The sequence below is a fragment of the Panthera onca genome, chromosome F2 (genome assembly GCF_046562875.1).
Source record: "Panthera onca isolate mPanOnc1 chromosome F2, mPanOnc1 haplotype 2, whole genome shotgun sequence".
In the NCBI taxonomy this organism is placed as follows: domain Eukaryota; kingdom Metazoa; phylum Chordata; class Mammalia; order Carnivora; family Felidae; genus Panthera; species Panthera onca.
This window is the reverse complement of record NC_138356.1, coordinates 82,548,810-82,568,076: the sequence shown is the minus strand read 5'-3', so window position 1 is coordinate 82,568,076 and position 19,267 is coordinate 82,548,810. Positions and strand designations below refer to the sequence as shown.

Below are 19,267 nucleotides of genomic sequence, written 5' to 3'. Positions count from 1 at the left end.
GTCCATAGCACATGCCCACCACCACCACCCCCCAGTGCAGGAAAGACTTAGCTGCTGTACCACCCAACCCCACCCACCACCACACGGAGCCTGTAACGGAAAACATTCCAAATTTGACGACAATAATAAATCCAAAGCCAACAAATTCGAAACCAATAAACTCCAATCCGGATAGTAACAAAAACACAGCAAGGCACGTCATAACCAAATGGCTGAAAGCCACTGATGAAACCTTTTTTTTTTCTTTCCTTTTTTAAGTTTATTTATTTTGAGAAAGAAGCCCAAGCTGGGGAGGGGCAGAGTGAGAGGGAGAGAGAGGGAATCCCAAGCAGGCAAGGCACAGTCAGTGCAGAGCCCGACCCAGGGCTTGAACCCACGAACCATGAGATCATGACCTGAGCCAAAGTCAGACAGTTAACCACCCGAACCACCCAGGCGCCTCTCGTTGATAAAAACTTAAAAGCACTTAGAGGCAAAAAAGACATTATGAAAAGAACAAAGGCAGAACGACTGCAACATTTTCATCAGAAATAATGCAAGCCCGGGGCGCCTGGGGGCTCAGTTGGCAGAGTGTCTGACTTCGGCTCAGGGCATGACCTCATGGTTTGTGAGTTCGAGACCCGTGTTGGGCTCTGTGCTGACAGCTAGGAGCCTGGAGCCTGCTTCGGATTCTGTGTCTCCCTCTCTCTCTTCCCCTCCCTCACTCATGCTCTGTCTCTGTCTCAAAAATAAATAAGCATTAAAATTTTTTTTAATACACTTTATTTTTAAAAAATGTTTATTACTTTATTGAGAGAGAGAGAGAGAGAGAGAGAGAGCACACATGTGGGAGGGGCAGAGAGAGAGAGAGAAACCCAAGCAGGCTCTGTACTGTCAGTGCAGAACCCAATGCAGGGATCAAAGTCACAAACCATGAGATCATAACCTGAGCCAAAACCAAGCATTGGACACTTAACCAACTGAGCAACTCAGGCATCCCTCCAAGAAATACACTTTAAATACACTGACATACATAGATTAAAAGAAAAAAGTACAACTGTATCCTAGAAGCACTAATCATAAGCCTAAAACAGCTGCATTAGCATCAAATTTTGGGTTTTTAAAAAACACCAAAGATGGATACTTTTTATTTTTTATTAAAAAAAAAAAATTTGTGGGCGCCTGGGTGGCTCAGTCGGTTAAGCGTCCGACTTCGGCTCAAGTCATGATCTCACAGTTCTTGAATTTGAGCCCCACATCGGGCTCTGTGCTGACAGCTCAGAGCCTGGAGCCTGCTTCGGATTCTGTCTCTCCCTCTCTCCTTGCCCCTCCCCCGTTCTCTCTCTCTCTCTCTCTCTCTCTCTCTCTCTCTCTCAAAAATAAAGATTTAAAAAATTTTTAAAAACTCGGCAAATCTAAATGTTTATGTAACTGAAACCAGAGGTGCAAAATACATAAAATTTGACAACATCAAAGGAGAAAGACAAATCCACAATTATAACTGGTGAGTCCAACATACCTCTCTCAGTGACAGAAAAGTAGAAAGAAAATCAGGAAAGATACAGAACACATGAACAAGCCTATCAGACAGACTGACCTGACGTGCACAGAATCCTAACACCTGACACCAGCAGGATGCAAGTGTGTCACAGGGGCACGTGGGGCACTCAGCAAGATAAGCCACCATCTGGGCTGTAAGACAAGTATTAAATCGAAAAGAGTTAATACGTGGAACATGTTGTCTGATTAGACAATGGAATTAAACTAGAAATCAGTAATAAAAATAACTGGAAAATGCCCCAAGTATTTGGAAGTTAAACAGACTTCTACATAAGTCATAGTCAAAGAAAAACTCCCAAGAGAAATAGGAAACTAGGAATGACGATGAAAACAACATATCAAAATTGACGGAGTGCAGCTGGTATGGTATTTAGAGGAAAACTGCTCTCGGTGTTTACATGAGAAAAGAAGAACGATCTAAAACGAATGACGTAAGCTTCCACTTCCATAAGCTAGAAAAGGGGAAATTAGTTCAAAGCGGAAGGAAACAAATAACGATTCTATTTCGATGACACAGAAAACGGACAAACAATAGAGAAAAATCAAGGAAAACAAAAGCTGTTTCTTTGAAAGCAGCAATAACATTGGTAAATATCTAGCCACATTGGTCAAAAAGTAGAAGATGCCAATCACCAATACCAGGAAGGAGGGAAATCATTTAAAATGTAACTAATTCTCTCCCTCTGCCCCTCTCCCCTGCTCATGCACTCTCTCAAAAAAAAAAAAAAAAAAAAAAAATTGAATTTCTAATTTTCTCAGAAAGAAATCCCCAGGGTTTCACTGGTGAAACCTATCACACATTTAAGGAAAAAATAAATTACTATGCAAACAACTTCAGAAAATAGATGTGGGTAGGATGCTTCGCCACTCTTTGAAAGCAACATTGTCCTGATATCAAGACCAAACAAGGATGTCTTCTCATCACTTCTAACGCAAATCGTACAAGACGCTGTAGTCAGCGAAATAAAGCAGGGGGGTAAGGTCTATAAAAATTATACAGGAGGAAGGAAAATTCTTTGACGATCTGCATAAGAAATGCCAGAGAATCTAGAAAATCATTCACGGAACCAGTACGTGAATCTACCTGGGTTGCAGGGTGCAAGGTCAGCAAAATCAAACGTATCTCCACACACTAACAAGAACAATTGGAAACCAGATGTTTCAAAACCGAGACGGAACTCAAGAAACATAAACAAGAGATGCTTTTTCCATAGTGGCGGTTCGAGTGGCCAAAGCAAGATAGGTCAGTCAGAGTGGTGGTCATGGCCCCGGAGGTGGCAAGAAGGATGACAGGGACAAGAAAAAGAAACACAAACCTCCTGTGCCAACTAGAGTGGGGAAAAAGAAGGGACCAGATGCTGCCAGCAAGCTGCCACCGGTGACACATCACACTCAGTGCCGCTTAAAACTACCGAGGTTAGAGAGAGAATGAATGACTCTCTTCTCAGGGAGAATGAGTTCATTAGAGATCAGGAACAAACGAAGCCTTTAGAAGAAAAGCAAGAGGAAAAAAGATCAAAGGTGGACAACCTGAGGGGGACCCCAGGGTTGGGAGGAACATTGGAAGAGATCATCAAGGGCAATCGTGCCATCGTGTCCACATCTGTGGGCTCAGAACACCGCGTCAGTATTCTTTCCTTTGTAGACAAGGACCTCCTGGAACCAGGCTGCTCAGTCCTGCTCAACCACAAGGTACAGGTCATCGATGACACAGATCCCTTGGTCACAGTGATGAAGGTAGCAAAGGCCCCCCAGGAAACCTGTGCTGACACTGGGGGGTTGGACAACCAAACTCAGGAAATTAAGGAATCTGTGGAGCTTCCTCTCACTCATCCTGAATATTATGGAGGGATGGGTATAAAGCCCCCAAAGGGGGTCATTCTCTATGGACCACCCCGCACAGGTAAAACCTTATCGGCCAAAGCAGCAGCAAACCAAACCTCAGCCACTTTCCTCAGAGTGGTTGGCTCTGAACTTATTCAGAAGCACCTGGGTGATGGGCCCAAACTCGTTCGGGAATTGTTTTGAGTCGCAGAACAACACGCATCATCCATCGTGTCTATTGATGAAATTGACGCCACTGGAACAAAAAGATAGGACTCAAATTCCGGTGGTGAAAGAGAAATTCAACGAACAATGTTGGAACTGCTGAACCAATTGGGTGCATTTGATTCAAGGGGTCACATGAAAGTGATCATGGCCACAGAGCAAATAGAAACTTTGGATCCAGCACTTATCAGACCAGGCCGCACTGACAGGAAAACTGAGTTCCCCTCGCCTCATGAAAAGACTATGAAGTGCATCTTTCAGATCCACACGAGCAGGACGACGCCGGCCGATGATGTGACCCTGGACGACTTGATCATGGCTAAAGATGACCTCTCCAGGGTTGACATCAAGGCAATCTGCACGGAGGCTGGTCTGATGGCCTAGAGAGAATGCAGAATGGAAGTAACAAATGAAGACTTCAAAAAGTCTAAAGAAAATGCTCTTTATAAAAAACAAGAAGGCCGGGGCGCCCAGGTGGCTCAGTCGGTTAAGCGTCCAACTTCAGCTCAGGTTTGTGAGTTCAAGCCCCGCGCGTTGGGCTCTGGGCTGACAGCTCAGAGCCTGGAGCCTGTTTCAGATTCTGTGTCTGCCTCTCTCTCTGCCCCTCCCATGCTCGTGCTCTCTCCCTCTCTCTCAAAAATAAACATTAAAAAAAATTTAAAAAAGGAATCAGGAAAAAAAAAAAAAAGGCCCTCGAGGGGCTCTACCTGTAGTGACCACATTTGCCTTCAAGGAAACGGTCGGGAGCGTCCCGACTCCTCAGAGGGATGAGGCTGGGAAGCCGCCCGGAGGAACCCACGTTCCAGCTGATCTTTCTTAGCAGAACTTCCCGTGTCCCTTTCTGAGCTGACATGTAGGGTGCCTACTGGGCTGCCTTCACGTGTTGGCCACATGCGGTGCTCCCCCCCAATAAAGCAAGCTCCTCCTCCTCAAAAAAAAAAAAAAAAAAAAAAAAAGCACAAACTAGAAAAGTTTGGTAAACTGTAGACTTAATAAAATGGTTTTTAAATCTGATCTTTAGAAGATACCATTTGGGCTAAATGGGTGGTGGCGATTAAGGAGGGCACTTGTTTTGAGCACTGGGTGTTACATGTGAGTAATGAATCACTAAATTCTACTCCTGAAACCAATTGTTACACTACGTGTTAACTAACTAGAATTTAAATACAAATTTGAAGGAAAAGAAAAAAAGATACCATTAAGAAAATGAAAAGGCAAGCCAAAGATTAAAAGTATTTGTAATGAATATATATTTGGAAAAAAGACTCTTGCCTACAATATAGAAAAGACTCTTACAAGTCAGTAATAAGACAAACTACCCAATTTAAAAAATGGGCAAAAGGTGGGGCACCTGGGTGGCTCAGTCGGTTAAGCACGTGACTTCAGTTCAGGTCACGATCTCGTGGTGAGTTTGAGTCCCGTGTGCAGCTCTGTGCTGACGGTTCAGAGCCTGGAGCCCACTTTGGACGCTGTGTCTTCCTCTCGCTCTGCCCCTCCCTCCCCCCGCCCAAAAATAAATAAAACATTAAAAGAAGTTTTTAAAAACGGACAAAAGGTGTGTAGACACATCACAAAAGACGATAGGTAATGGCAACACGTGCACGAAAAGATGCTCAATGCTATCACTGGCGGACAAATACAAATTAGAAACACAAATACACCATCACACACAACTAGGATGGATTACGTCTCAGAGGAGTGTGGCAGGAGTACGAAATGGTACAATCACTATTGAGAACGTTTTGGCAATTTCTCATAAAGTTAAAAACACACTGGAGCTTCTGGGTGGCTCAGCCGGCGAAGCGTGCGACTTCGGCTCAGGTCATGATCTCACGGTTCGTGAGTTCGAGCCCCGCGTCGGGCTCTGTGCTGACGGCTCGGGGCCTGGAGCCCGCTTGGAGCTGGATCTCCCTCTCTCTGCCCCTCCCCCGCTCACGCTCTGTCTCTCTCTCTCTCAAAAACACACATTAAGAAAATAAATAAAAATAAATAAAGTTAAAAATACACTTATAACTCAGAAAGTAAATTCCTAGGCATTCACTGAAGAGAAATAAAGAGGCATTTCCAAATAAATACTTTTACACAAATGCTCATAGCAGTTTTATTCGTAAGAAATCTGGAAACCCAAATCTCTATCAACATGTGGATGAGAACAAATGGTTTGTCCACACAACGGAACACTACTCGGCAGAGAGATACCGAAACACATAACTACTCGGTCGAGTCCTTAAAACATGCTAAAGCAAAGGAAGTGAAGACACGCGGTATCATGTACTGTTCGGGTCCATTTAACGTGAAGCCCTACAACAAGCAAAACTAATCTACACTGACGGAAAGCGGTTACTTGGGACCAGGGTAGGATTAACCGGGAAAGGGCAAGAGGGAACAATGCTGTGTGATAAAAATGTTATTTTTCTTTATTCTAACGGTGGTTACACAGGTATACGGTTTCTCAAAACCCTGTACACTTTAAATAGGCGTTTCACGGTCTGCAGACTGGACCTCACCAAAGGTTACGCGAGTGGTCCGGTACTCTCTTCTGTACCACGTGAAACATCTCTAGTGATGAGGAGTTTTCCAGAAGATGCAGCGCTGTATGCCCCCCTTGATCACTTACCCCTGGAGGCTTCTAGGGTTGCTGGAATTTAAGAACTCAAAATCTGCCCTCACAGGCAAAACAAAATTGGTTTAGGCCATTTCAAAACCGGTCGTTTTGGTTCATGTCAGAGAAAAGAAATTCAGAGGCAAACAACCGTCAAGTTCTGCGCTGTTAACTACCGTGCCACGAAAGCTGCGAAAAGAGGAGTCCACCACTCCCTGTCCTGCAGGGTCCTCTCCAGGTCACTCTCTTTCTCGAGCTGCCACGGTTCTTTCAGTCCCGGCATCACCTCTTCTGTGAAGCTGTCCCAGACCCTCCATGCCCAACTAGTCCCCTCCTTACCTGCGTCCTACACAACCGGGGACTTCTACTTCAACACTTAACGCTGTGTGTGATCTGTCTTCCCCAGCAGACTGAACAGCTTCATCTGTTTTCCTAGGGTTCAGCACTGGTCCTTCTAAATCACTACATTTTCAAATAAATGACAAAGTGAGCCACAAAGCAGGTGGAGAGACCAGAAGCGATGAGGTCAATCACGGAACTGAGACAAAACCTCGTGCGGCGCGTTGGATCAGGCGGATCAGAGCGGATCAGAAAGATACACAGGCAACCAAGTGAAGACAGCACTCCCCAAAACCAAGTGGACAAGTCAAGGGTGAGCTCTAAAGGCAATAAATATGAGGCGTGCTAGTCTTACACTAGCTGTTGCTTGCAACTTCTAAGGACAAGCAGAAGGTATCAACAGGGCTGAGAGACAAGATACTTCCTGTAGACCAGTGAACTATGCTGCTACGAAACAAGAACCAAAAATTTCAAACATAGCAGTACAGAAAGGACAAAGCAAGAGAGGTGCCAATCACACGCAGATGTGGGGTGTGCTCTTTATTGTCCTGCACCAGATACAGGGACACATAAGTCAGTCAGCTACGGTCATGTCCTTAAGGAGCCAATAGGGTAAGGATGACACAGATAGTAGATAAACAACGTAACTTTGACAGAACAAAGGGCAGTAACAGAAGTGCTCCCAGCAACACAAGCACAGAGGGAGAGTGGCTGGCTGAGCCTGACGCGATACCTGAGGAGTCGGTCAGGTGTGGGGCAGGGAGCACTCAAACAAGGACAAAGACGAGGAGCAGCTTGGCCAAGTGGGAGCGTCGAGCAGTTAGCGTCGCCACAACACCAATCACGTGGCAGGTGGTTACGCAGTGGATGCAACTTCAGGAAGCAAAAAGGTCTTAGAAAGCAGGAGTGGGAGCTTGGGAAGTATCCTAAGGACGACAGGGAGCCAATTTGTGGTTGTAAAGAAGAAAGATCTTTCTCAACTTGCCTTTTTAATAGATCGAAATTTACTATGTAATATTCTCTTAAGTATTGAGATTAGATTCAGAATTCTGCCTTAAAAAGGCTTTAACTCGGGGGTGACCTGTAATTGTGCAATAAAATACAGAACCTTCTCTGAGACCCAGCTCCTCCCCCAGCACCGTTCCAGCCCAGGGTCACTTGTGCAGTCTCGTGGCTCTCCTGAGGTCACACATTCCTAGCTGAGGACAGCAGCCCAGCACCGCTGCACGCCAGCAGGGGACAGCCCACTCTGAAAGCAGCCCCACCTAGGACTTTGGAAAATGCTGACACATCCCGAGTCACATGAACGGAATCACGTGACCTCGTGCCGCTCCCTTCTAAACATCACCCACTGAGTTGGAGAATGGCTATTTTATAAGTCAGCTGTACATTCCCCGTGACCTGCAGACTTCTCACCCAAATGTATGGTGGTCTTATTCAAGGGAAGTCCCTCCTGGTGAACACTTTGATTATTTTTAAAGTTTGGGGTCGAGCTGAAATCTTTCCCATACTGACTACATTCATAGAGTTTCTCTTCAGTATGAATTTTCTGGTGTTGAAGGAAGTTTGACCTCTGAATAAAGCCTTTCCCACAATAACTACATACATAGGGCTTCTCTCCAGTATGAATAATCTGATGTAGAAGCAGTTTGGAGCTCTGAATGAAAGCCTTCCCACAGTCCTTACATTCAAAGGGCCTATCCCCAGTGTGGATTTTCTGATGTTCAGTGAGATGGGCTTTCTGGAGAAAGGCCTTCCCACATTCCTTACATTCATACACTCTCTCTCCAGTGTGGATTTTCTGGTGTCGAATAAGGTACGAACTCAGAAAGAAAGCTTTCCCACATTCATTACATTCATAGAGTTTCTCTCCAGTGTGAATTCTCTGATGCTGAGTAAAGTTTGACGTCTGGCTGAAACGCTTCCCACACTCATTGCATACATAAGGCCTTTCCCCAGTATGGATTCGCTGATGCTGAATAAGCTTTGAGCTTCGAATGAAGGCTTTCCCACACTCGTTACATTCAAAGGGCCTCTCTCCAGTGTGAATTCTCTGATGTTCAATGAGGTCTGAGCGATGACGGAAAGCCTTCCCACACTCCTTACATTCGTACTGTTTCACCTCTGTGTGGATCTGATAATGTCGAATAAGGCTTGAGCTCCTAATGAAGGACTTTCCACATTCGTTACATTCATAGGGTCTTTCTCCTGTGTGAATTCTCTGATGGCGAATAAGCAAGGAGCTCTGACTGAAGCCTTTCCCACACTCCTTACACTCGAAAGGCCTCTCCCGGGTGTGAACTCGCTGGTGCCGAACCAGGTCTGAGCTGTGATGGAAGGCTCTCCCACACTGCACGCATCGGAACGGCTTTCCTCCCACATGTGCCCTCTGGTGCTCGGCGAGTTCTGCGTAGTGAATGAAGTCCTTCCCACACATGTTGCACACATAGAGTCTTTCTCCAGTGTGAGCTCTCTGATGCTCAGCAAGGTGGGAGCTCTGGCTGAAGCTTTTCCCACAGTGCTCACACCTGCAAGATTTCTCCCCAGAATGAGCAATCTGATGTCCTACAAGGTCTGCGTTAAATGGGAAGGTCTGGCCGCAAGTCTCACACTGGTGGGCTTCCCGTTCCACAAGCTCTCTCTGGAGGAGGAGGAGGTTTGAGCTCAGAACTGGGCTTTCTCCTGATTTACTGCCCACCCGAGCTGTCTCTCCTGCTTGGATCTTCCAGTGGGTAACTGTCACCTGCCTGAAACCTCCCTCCTGAGGGGGACAGCTCCGCAGGTTCTGCCCTTCTGGGTTTCCTAACAGCTCCCCTAATCCGGGTTCGGGGAGTGTCTGAGACTCAGTGGCAGGGGGCTCCATCACTGTGAGTGTTTCTGCCATTGTCTTAGGCAGATTTCCATCCTCAGAAATTCGGGCTCCAGAGTCACCTTCTTTGTCACAAGTTCCTAGGTGAGAATCTGAAATAAAGGAGAAAAGATCATCTTTTCCCTTTATCAACAGACAGGAATCTGCTGGAGCAGCGGACGATAACACACATCCAAAGAGTGGGAGGGAGGAATGTTTCCCCTGCTCACACTCCCCACCCAACATGCGGACATCCCAGCATGCATCTCAGCCACCTGCCTCACCCACTTGAGAAGGCTTCTCTGGGGTTCCACCTCCAACACCCAACTCTGGGGACAGACTAATGGGGAGGGATGTGGCTTGGATCCATTAAAAAATTAAGACATATTTCCAAAGAAACAAAAGTATTGACCTTGCCACCCCTTCACTGTCCTCCCTCTCCTCTGTACCCAGCTTAGATCACATGGTCTATGGTACCGTGTTTCTCTTTGGTCATATTTTATAACCATCTTCTTGCATATTAGTCCTAACTCTCCCTGCCCCTCCTCTACCACACTTTCGTGGGAAAATCCCGATGTGGGTTAAATTCCACTTGCTTCCTGTTCTGTGTCTGCATCTACACCAACTGAGCTCTCTGTACATTTACAACCCCTTGCCTACCAGGGCCCTGAGAGCCACCAGCAGTCTCTACTTCCTTACTCTCCTACGAGACCACCCCTTTTGTCCTCTCTTCCCAAATGTCCAATACTCCCCCTCCTCCCTCTCAGCTGATGCCCTTGCTTATTTCAGTAAGACAGAAGCAATGAGAGGACAGTGTCAACTTTCTCCTACTGCATCTACCAGCCTACCTGTCTATACCCACATCAGGCCCTCCCTTCTTATATGGTCACACTGCCCTTGATCCTGGGCACTACCTGGGCACTAAAACCCACCCCTCTCATCCGCTCAATGACACCAAGCCTCCCCTGCACAAGTCTAGAGCTGGAATGTTCACAGCAGCACCATTCACAACCTCCAAAATAACCAACAGAGAGATGGATAGACTGAGGAGTACTCCCACAAGGGAATGATACGCAGCAATGAAAGAAACCTGCTAAATACAAAAGCAAAGATGAATCTCAAGATGCAACGTTCAGCAGAAGGAGCTGGTCACAAGAGAGTTCGTACTGTAGGGTTCTGTTTATATCAAGTTAGAAGAAAACAACAGACAAAAGTGATCCGTGTGGGAGAACTAAGACCCTGATGACCTTTAGGGAGAAGGTAAGAACTGGAAGGGGACGCAGGGGCACAGGGTGCCGATGGCCTACATGGAGCTCTGCGTCCCGCTGGTCTGTTGCTGTGGGAAAGCTTGTGCAGTCAGGGGTGCCAGGGTGCCATGCCCACTCCCGTCCCCAGCTTTGAAATTCTCACACTGGGAACCAACTGTAGGCAGGACTCTGCCTCCCCACAAGGTCACGACCCTCCCTCTGAAGGCCCGCTCTTAGCTGTCCATCACTTGTGACGATGCGCCACAAACACAGCACAAGACAGCACATCTGACACCTCACACCTCTGAAGGTCGGAGCGCAGCCCAGAGTGACTGAGACCCCGGTTCAGGGCCACACAAGGTGTCAGCCAGGCTGAGGTCACATCTGGAAGTGCTGGGAAACCTGTTTCCAAACTCACTCAGATGTCAGTAGCAATCAGTTCCTTACAACCCCAGGACTTTCCCTGAGTCCTTGCCAACTGTCAGCTGGAAGCTGCTGTCAGCCCCCAGGGACACCTGAATCTTTCAGGCAGGAACAGTGCATAGAACCCCTGACTTCTTTTCTGCCACCAGCTGTAAAAAACTACTTTCCACTTTTGTCAGCTTCCACCATGGCGTACCGCGGCCAGGGCCAAAAAGTGCAGAAGGTGATGGTGCAGCCCATCAACCTCATCTTCAGATACTTGCAAAATAGATCTCGGATTCAGGTGTGGCTTTATGAGCAAGTGAACATGCGGATAGAGGGCTGTATCATTGGTTTTGATGAGTACATGAACCTCGTATTAGATGATGCAGAAGAGATTCATTCTAAAACAAAGTCAAGAAAACAACTGGGTCGGATCATGCTAAAAGGAGATAATATTACCCTGCTCCAAAGTGTCTCCAACTAGAAATGATCAATGAAGTGAGAAATGCTTGAGAGGGCCATGTAGTTTGTTTTTTTAGAGGTCCTTTGTTGGGAGTCTAGTTCTAAAACATTTGTTCCTATTGTTCTGATTACCTTTATGTTATTACCAGATGACAATAAATGCTGTGGGATTGTTTTTATTTAAAAAAAAAAAAACAAAACAAACTACTTTCCAAGGGCATGCATGACTAGGTCAGTCCACCTTGAGAGCCTCCCCACCTGACACCAGCTGACTCGGGACCTTAAATACAACCGCGAAATCCCTCCAAGGCAGCTGGGAGGAGGTGTGTGCCCCTTAGGGGCCAGGGACCTTGGACGGCCGTCTCAGATGCCTACCACGCCACAGCCAATGCTTGGCCAATCACGGGAACCCAGGGCGTATGTCCTCGTCTCCATCTGGGGCACCTGAAGTGTGGTCCCAACCCCACAGCTCCACTGGGAATGGCCGCAGCCTCAGTTTCAACCCCCCCGCCTGATCCAGCCCCTCTCACAGATGTATCAGCTGAGAACTCTACAGAGTAAGCCCACTTCCAGGGAGCTCCACCCAAGGTGACCCCAAACAATCACTTCTTGCCCCCAATCTGCACCAGTGGGAAGCAGACCTTGCTGCGCAAACCTGCGAAGGGACGCCCTCCGGACCCATCTTCAACGTGGCCATCAAGGACAAGGACCTGCCTCTGAGGGCGAAGCTGGGGGCCGGGTGGAACAGGAGCAGAAGGAGAGGGAGCGACCAGGCAACACGTGCTCTCTGGCCCGGGAAGGGCATCTTTTCAACACGATTTTCTCTTTGATGCGAACCGCAACTTGTACAAAGCGCACACATCTCGACGAACTCCTTGTGACGCCTGTTTAACGACACCGGGCCAACACAGAACGTTTCTGTCTTCCCAAAGGCTCTCCCTCCAAGGGCAACCACTTCTGTAAGTAAAGGAGAACTGTGCCCATTTAATGGCTCAGTCAGCAGAGCCTGCAACTCTTGACCTTGGGCACGTGAGTTCAAGCCTGATGCTGGGCACAGAGTTTACTTAAAAATGAAAAAATACAAACACGACGTTTCATTTAAATGAAATCATACGTGTTTGTGTCTGCTTTTTATTCGGCACACACCCATTTTTTTTGAGTTATAGCTCACAATCTTAAACGTGTTATTTTGAGAAACAGCACAAGAGTGCGCATGCGTACAAGTTGGGGAGGAGAGAGAAGCCCAAGCGGGCTCTTTGCTGTCAGCGCAGAGCCTGATGCAGGGTTCGATCCCACGAACCATGAAATCACGACTGAGGGGAAATCCAGAGTTGGACACTTAACTGACTGGGCCACCTATGCACCCCTAAACTCACCATCCTGAAGTGCACAAGCAAGAGTTTAGAATATTCCTCAGATTGCAAAACCACCACCACTGTCTACTTCCAGAACATTTCCATCGCTCCCCCAGCAACGTATCTGCTTTGGCTCAGTACCACGCCCGTGAAAGTCATCACCACGGCAGGCAACGACAGCTCACGCTCTCCAGTGACACGCAGCATACCGCTGCACGAACAGGTCACAATTCACTTCTCCACGTCTCACGAACGCCTCAGGTGTCTGTGGTCTGGATGACGATTAAAGCTGCGGAAAACACTCCCGTAGATGCAGGTCACTTCTGCCGGGTATACACCCAGGAGTGTGACTGCTGGCTCACGGGTCCTAGAACTGCTTCAGTGGCCGCCTGTTCAGGACACGTTTGCAGATTCCGCTGGGAACCCGTGCAGGCGTAGCATTCAGGGAGGCCAGGACTCAAGTGAGTTTTGAGTACAAACGACCGCACCGGCGCCTGGTGGAGAAAGCCACGCCCGCCCATCTGGGCCAGAGGAAGTGACTGGTGTGTGGGACAAAGCAGTGGGGGAGAGGGTAAGCTATGGCCGACCGAAGACTGCCCAGCATCCCTGCTTCCCACCTAACATCTGAGCGGGCACGTGGCCGCCCAGCCAACGACTGCACTCGGTCGAGGCCCGAGGTCGGGTTCCAGCCAATGACACAGGAAGGGAACGGATGTGTGCGGGGTCCCTACCTCCACCCATGGTGACGTGTGGATGTGGCAAAGCAGCCAGGCTCCCAGAGGCCTTGAGGGCCAGAGCCGCCTAGGTAGGTGAAACGCAACGAGAAGTCAAGTTTTTTGAACCTCTGTTATGGCAACTTGAATAATGCCTAAGTAACGCTAATAAACAAGCCGAACTCAGACGCGGTGCTCCCAATGATGAAAAAGAAACTGAGCCCACGTACCAATAACTGGCGCTGAGGCCAAGGAGCTGAGCACAAGTGTGTGTCAGGCACTACGTCTGCGTGAGGTCTGCCAACACGGTTCCCCGCAGCAGCGCCGCTCGGCACAGCGCGGACCCGGGCCACGCGAGGCCGGCCTGCTGGCGCTCACTGACCGTGTTCTCCTGAGCCAGCTCACTAACGTGATTTAAAAATATCTTGCTCCTGCTTATAAAAATTACTTTTAACTAGTTAGTTTTTAAAGGTACGAGATAAATTATGCCAACTGAGAAAACGGAGACAATGGAAAGACTGAAAACAGAAAAATAAAATGACCTTTAAACCTAAGATTACCAGTTAGCATTTTCTCTCTGGTATTTTTTCTGCACTAGTATTTTTATGAAATCAGGACCATACGGCTCAGTTTTACATCCTGTTCTACTTTTGCATCCTTTTAATTCTTAGCCACTGCAAACGTAAGATACATCCTGTGAGAGTATTTCAAATAATAAAGTGTAGGCGATATAGACACAGAAAAAACCCCCAGCAATTCAACAGGTTGCCCCCGTTAGCTGTTCTGGTTATACGCATTCGCTCACACTTTGCTTGCACAAATGCCGTGCACTTGTGCAAAAACATATCCACTTACTCAGGCACACACGATTTTCAAAAATAAGAACGGAATTCACCATCTGCAACCGTCCCATTTACAACAGATCCTACGACGCTCCAGTCCGTCCACACAGATGTCACCTCGTTCTCTGAAGGGTTTCACCACCGTAGGTAGTGACTGAATCCCTATTCGGATCAGACACGAAAGGCACATCCGTCCCCGTGCCCCTGGGGTGCCACGCTGCGCCCCTGGTGTCCCGAGGAAGCACGTTCCCTGAGGTATTCTGCCCACCTGCCTGGGGCTGTCTGCCCCCCAGAGATGGAGGGAGTCAGCAGGATCCGAGGGCCCCTCCCCTCTGAGCCGCCAGGGCTTCCCGGCAGAGGGCGCCACAGTCTGACTGTTGCTCTGGCCCAGCCTCTGCCAGTGGGAAGGCGGCGGTGGGCTCAAATGCCTCATTGGTTCAGAGCTCAGAAGGGGAGGAGGGGCACTATTTATTAGGGCCCCTCGAGCCCCACCAGGCACAGTGCCGAGCACCTGACTCCCACTGTGTCACGCGCTCCTCTAAGCCTTATGAGGCAGGTGTTCCCTGGGTATTTACTCTAGTTTACAGATGAGAAAACAGACGCTAAGGGAGAAAGTCCATTGCCCAAGGTCACTAAACTAGTAAGAGGCAGCACTGAGGTTCAAATCTCGATCTGTCTTCCTCCAGCGTCCATGTCCCTAACGCAAAAGATTTTTTTTCCCAAGTGTTATCTGTCGCCGTTACGGATGCTATGCTTTGCTCGGATCACGTGGAATGAGTATTACAGAAGTAAGCTTATAGATTAAGTCTTACTTATCCTAATTAACAAAGGTGGCAGTAAAATGTTGGGGTTTTGTTTGTCTTGAAAGTAACGTCCTCTGATTTTTATGCTTAAAAGGACTGTTGAACTCCCTGCAAACAAGCTTTCATCTGTCTACGAAAACACAGCTTTAAAAATGTGTTTTTTGCCTTGCCTGGGACCCTGTGATGACAGCTGAGAGCCTGGAACCACTTTGGATCTGTCCCTCCCTCTCTCTGTGCCCCTCCCACGCTCAAGCTCTCTCTCTCTCAAAAATAAAAATATTTCAAAAAAAAATTTTTTTTTAATTAAAAAAAAAAGGGGGGGCACCTGGGTGGCTCAGTTGGTTAAGCGTCCGACTTTGGCTCAGGTTATGATCTCACAGTTTGTGAGTTCGAGCCCTGCATCAGGCTCTGTGCTGACAGCTCGGAGCCTGGAGCCTGCTTCGGATTCTGTGTCTCCCTCTCTCTCTGCCCCTCCCCCACTCATGCTCTGTCTCTGTCTCAGAAATAAACATTAAAAAAAAAGTGTTTTTTAACGGTCTTCAGAATTTTTTTAACGTTTATTTTTAAGAGAGTGCGAGCACGTGTGTGCATGCCAGGGGGGAGGGCAGAGAGAGAGGGAGGGAAAGAGATAATCCCAAGCAGGCTCTGAGCTGTCAGCATAGAGCCTGACAAGGGGCTCAAACTCACAAACCGTGAGATCATGACCTGAGCCACCCAGGTGCCCCTCATATTTTTTTCTTAACATCAGAGAGCTAAACCTTGCTTTGAACAAACATTTATCTGAAGATCAGCCTTCTTTCGGTTTCTGCTTAGCTGTTTTCCTCCGTGAATTCAAGCAAAATTACACCGATACACTTTCACTTAAAGAAACCTGAGTGACATGCACAAAAGGAAGTAAAAATACAGCATGCTTTTGACCCCACAACACACTGAGCTAACATGGCCCACCTTTCTGTTAGAACACATAGTATCTGCTGGGTGAAATGTAACACGTGTAAACACACACTTGACGTTGAGAGAGAAGGGAAAATCCTTGGTGTTGGAAAAGAAGTGGGATCTTAACCTGGAGCAGGAACCTGTGAGCAATCCCAAACGGCCCTGGGGTGGAAAGAGAGGGGCACTGAGGCAGGCACTGGTCAAGGGTACCGTGGCCCCGGGCTCCCAGGCTCCCAGAGTCGCTGTCTGCGGCTTACAGCCTAAAGAAAGGAAGCACTACGCTGTCCGAGCTTCACCACTGGTAGTAACGGGGGCAAGGGGCACCTGACCGAGACACGAAGCACAACTCCTGGAGAACCTGCACCTCTGTAATCAGGGAGGAAACGGAGAAGCTGGTACGTGCCGGTCACTCCGCAAGGTGTCTTGTTTCTAGTTTCCTCGTGTTCGTCTCACAACTACCCAGGAGGTCCAGGCAGGTGACCGGCTTCAGGCCAAACTAGCTGCTGTCCCCTCCTCCCCACCCCACCCCACCCCACAGTCCTCTGGTTCCGGCTCCCGGGGCTCTGCCCGAGGATACTGACGGCCTTCTCCTCTCCCGACAAGTCCAGTGACCTTACGCCAGTCACCTTCCACGACCTGAGGCGGCAGTGGACATGCCTGACGGCTCCCTGAACCGCTTCGATGGCACTGCCCCGCTCTGGGTCAGCTGCTTCCCCCACCGCCCCTTCCACCTGTGGCTCGCGATTGTTGTCTGGGCCTTTTCAGCTCCGTCCTGTCTCCACATCACCCCCAAGACCTTTCCAGGAGTCAGCCATCCATCCCCATCACTTCAGGAGAGGCCGGGGCTGCGTGTGCAGGCTTGTGAAAAAACGGAGCAATCCCTCCCAATTTTTCTCCACATCTCCCTTAAAAGAGATTCCGTGGTTCTTGGCGTCGTGAACACAGTTACAATACTACATCTCTAACAGGGTCAAAGGCTCCATATCTGTGGACAGGGAGCAGGCTATCACCTGAAGACTAGGTTAGATGAGGATCTCGGATCCCATGCGGGCAAGAGACACTTATCTCTATCATTCACTGGGACTGGCTCACGGGGAAAAAAGACATGCCAAAGAGCGATTATGAGCACAACCTCTACACACAAACTTGCTGAGGTCCAAGCCTGCCTCCCGCTAACATTCCTGGGAAACCTCAGGCGTGCTCCCGGCCGAGGATCTCGACACCATGAAGTAACCAGTCTCTGAGGGGGGGGACGGAGGGGGCGAGGGTAAACCGTTCCTGACATCAGCAGTCAGCCACTGGGATTGACAGACTTCTACAGGGATGGGAACCCTTAGGAAAGAGCTAGAACAGCGCGGCCAACCACTTCTCCACGCCAGAGAATTCTTCAGGCCCAATTCCCTTTGCACCCTACCCCCGCCAGGGCACGGGGTGCTGGCTCTGCACCCCCACCAGCACAGAGGCCCCAGAGAGAGGGGACAGGCTGAGAGCGCAACAGCAGCGCTACCTGCAGCCCTCACCTCCTCCCCCAGGTCACCCCGGAGGAGCTAGCCGACTTGAGCACTGCGGCGCAAGGCGCTGAAGCTGGAGGCTCCACGGCCTGGGACCCGAATATCTGCTCCCATGACGGCCCCCAGGGAGAGAAGGTGCGGCCCCGGCAGCCGCGCGGGGGAGGCCGCGACGGCTGCTCGGAGGCGGGCTCACCGAAGCCCCGGCTCCGGGACTCCCGCGCGGGGCGGGCCGCGCCCGGCGCCCACGACACCTGCCGGCCTGGCGGACCCCACCGCCCCCGCGCCCGTCCTCCGCCGGACACGACCCACTCACCCGGCGACCAGCGGTAAAAGCACGGCCCGCCGACAAAGCCCGCAGCGCCGCCCGCACGCCGCGGCCGGAAGTTGGCCGGGGCCCAGCCCCGAGAACTTCCGGGGCCGCTCTAGGTGCAGCGGGGCTGACGGACTCTCGCTGGTGCGCACTTCCGCCCGGGCGCGCGTGCGTGCGTGCGCGCGCGTCGCCGCCGAGACGAGGCCGGTGTCCGGTCCCCGCGCTCCCGCACCCCTAGTGCCGCCCGTTCCCGAGCGTAGATGCGCGCGAGGGATTTCGTTGCCGGCGAGCTGTAAACGCTGGCGTCGGCGCCGGGTGGAGCGCGGATCCCGACTCCAGCGGGCGGAGCCCGGGGCCTCTCTTCGCGGCCGCTCCGGGGCAGCCGGTGATGGTGAGAGCCGACGGCCGCGGCGCCGCAAGGCCCTTACCGGTGGAGACGGAAGCCGCAGCAGCCGGGGCCGCGCTCTTACCTGGCTGTGTGGCTCGTGCTGCGGGGGCACAAGTAGCCTCCGGACACGGTCCCGCGGAATCGGCCCCCGCAACTCCCCCCCCCCCCCCCCCGGAAGAGCCGGTGTCGAACGGCCGGGCCGGGCCACGCGGCGGCGGCGGGCCGGTCGGGAACTACCGAAGCCACGGCGGTGCCGCGGGCGCTCCTGCTCCGCCTGCAGGGGGTGCAGAGGACCCCTGGTAGCGAATGGAGCACAGCGTTAGGAGCGCGCAGGAGCCAGGAGCCTATCTCCTGCCGGTCCCGGGAGCCGCTTGAAAGTGTGGGCAGGCGCGGCAGGAGCACAGTTGTTGGTATCGCTATGTGCGTGCGTTTTGAGCACTCACGGAACAGGCGTGCCAGTCATTGTGCAGTTGGCTGCTTTTACTCGGCATTGTTTTAAAATCACCCCATGTTAACACACACAGTGGGTCTGGTCCACCCACTCCCACCGCATTCCGCCGTGTGTCTACACTGCTCCCCACCCCTCCTTATTGATGAACGTTCCGTGTGTTTTCTACTCTTCTCTGTTGCGAGTGATGGAAGAGAGCACATCCGCGTACGGTATTTCCGTGTCTGAGCAAGGATTTCTCTAGGCGACAGGTCTAGAAACGGGATCCAAATGTGCAGATTTTAGTGTTAGCGTGTTGCCACATTGGCTTTTCAGTGGCTGTCCTAACTTTCGCTCCGTCTATCGCAGTGGGAGACTCCGTTCCCTGCAGCTTCACCAACCCTTATCTGGCCTGAAATTGGCCGATCTAAGGGGTGAAAAGCAGCATCCTGGTTTTTGTTCTCAAATTCAGTGAGACCTAACTTAGCAGC

The 19,267-nt window shown here is 50.0% G+C and overlaps 2 protein-coding genes and 1 pseudogene across 3 annotated transcripts; 2 read left to right on the top strand and 1 right to left on the bottom strand.

Moving 5' to 3' along the window:
• The first annotated feature begins 11 nt into the window (after positions 1-11).
• LOC132664699 (26S proteasome regulatory subunit 4 pseudogene) lies at positions 12-6,570 on the top strand (annotated as a pseudogene).
• ZNF623 (zinc finger protein 623) lies at positions 5,662-18,564 on the bottom strand. 2 transcript variants are annotated; one of them, XM_060611678.3, is made up of 2 exons: positions 18,432-18,564; positions 5,662-9,490 (listed from the first exon to the last, which is right to left on the bottom strand). In XM_060611678.3, exon 2 carries the CDS (start codon positions 9,411-9,413, stop codon positions 7,902-7,904), a length of 1,512 nt encoding a protein of 503 aa, XP_060467661.1. In that variant the 5' UTR covers positions 9,414-9,490; positions 18,432-18,564; the 3' UTR covers positions 5,662-7,901. The 2 variants fall into 2 exon arrangements, with proteins under 2 accessions (XP_060467661.1, XP_060467660.1); XM_060611677.3 differs by lacking the exon at positions 18,432-18,564 and adding an exon at positions 17,965-18,059.
• On the top strand, positions 11,225-11,666 carry LOC132664772 (small nuclear ribonucleoprotein E). Its single transcript, XM_060611714.2, has one exon. It carries the CDS (start codon positions 11,235-11,237, stop codon positions 11,511-11,513), a length of 279 nt encoding a protein of 92 aa, XP_060467697.1. The 5' UTR covers positions 11,225-11,234; the 3' UTR covers positions 11,514-11,666.
• Positions 18,565-19,267: the final 703 nt, after the last annotated feature.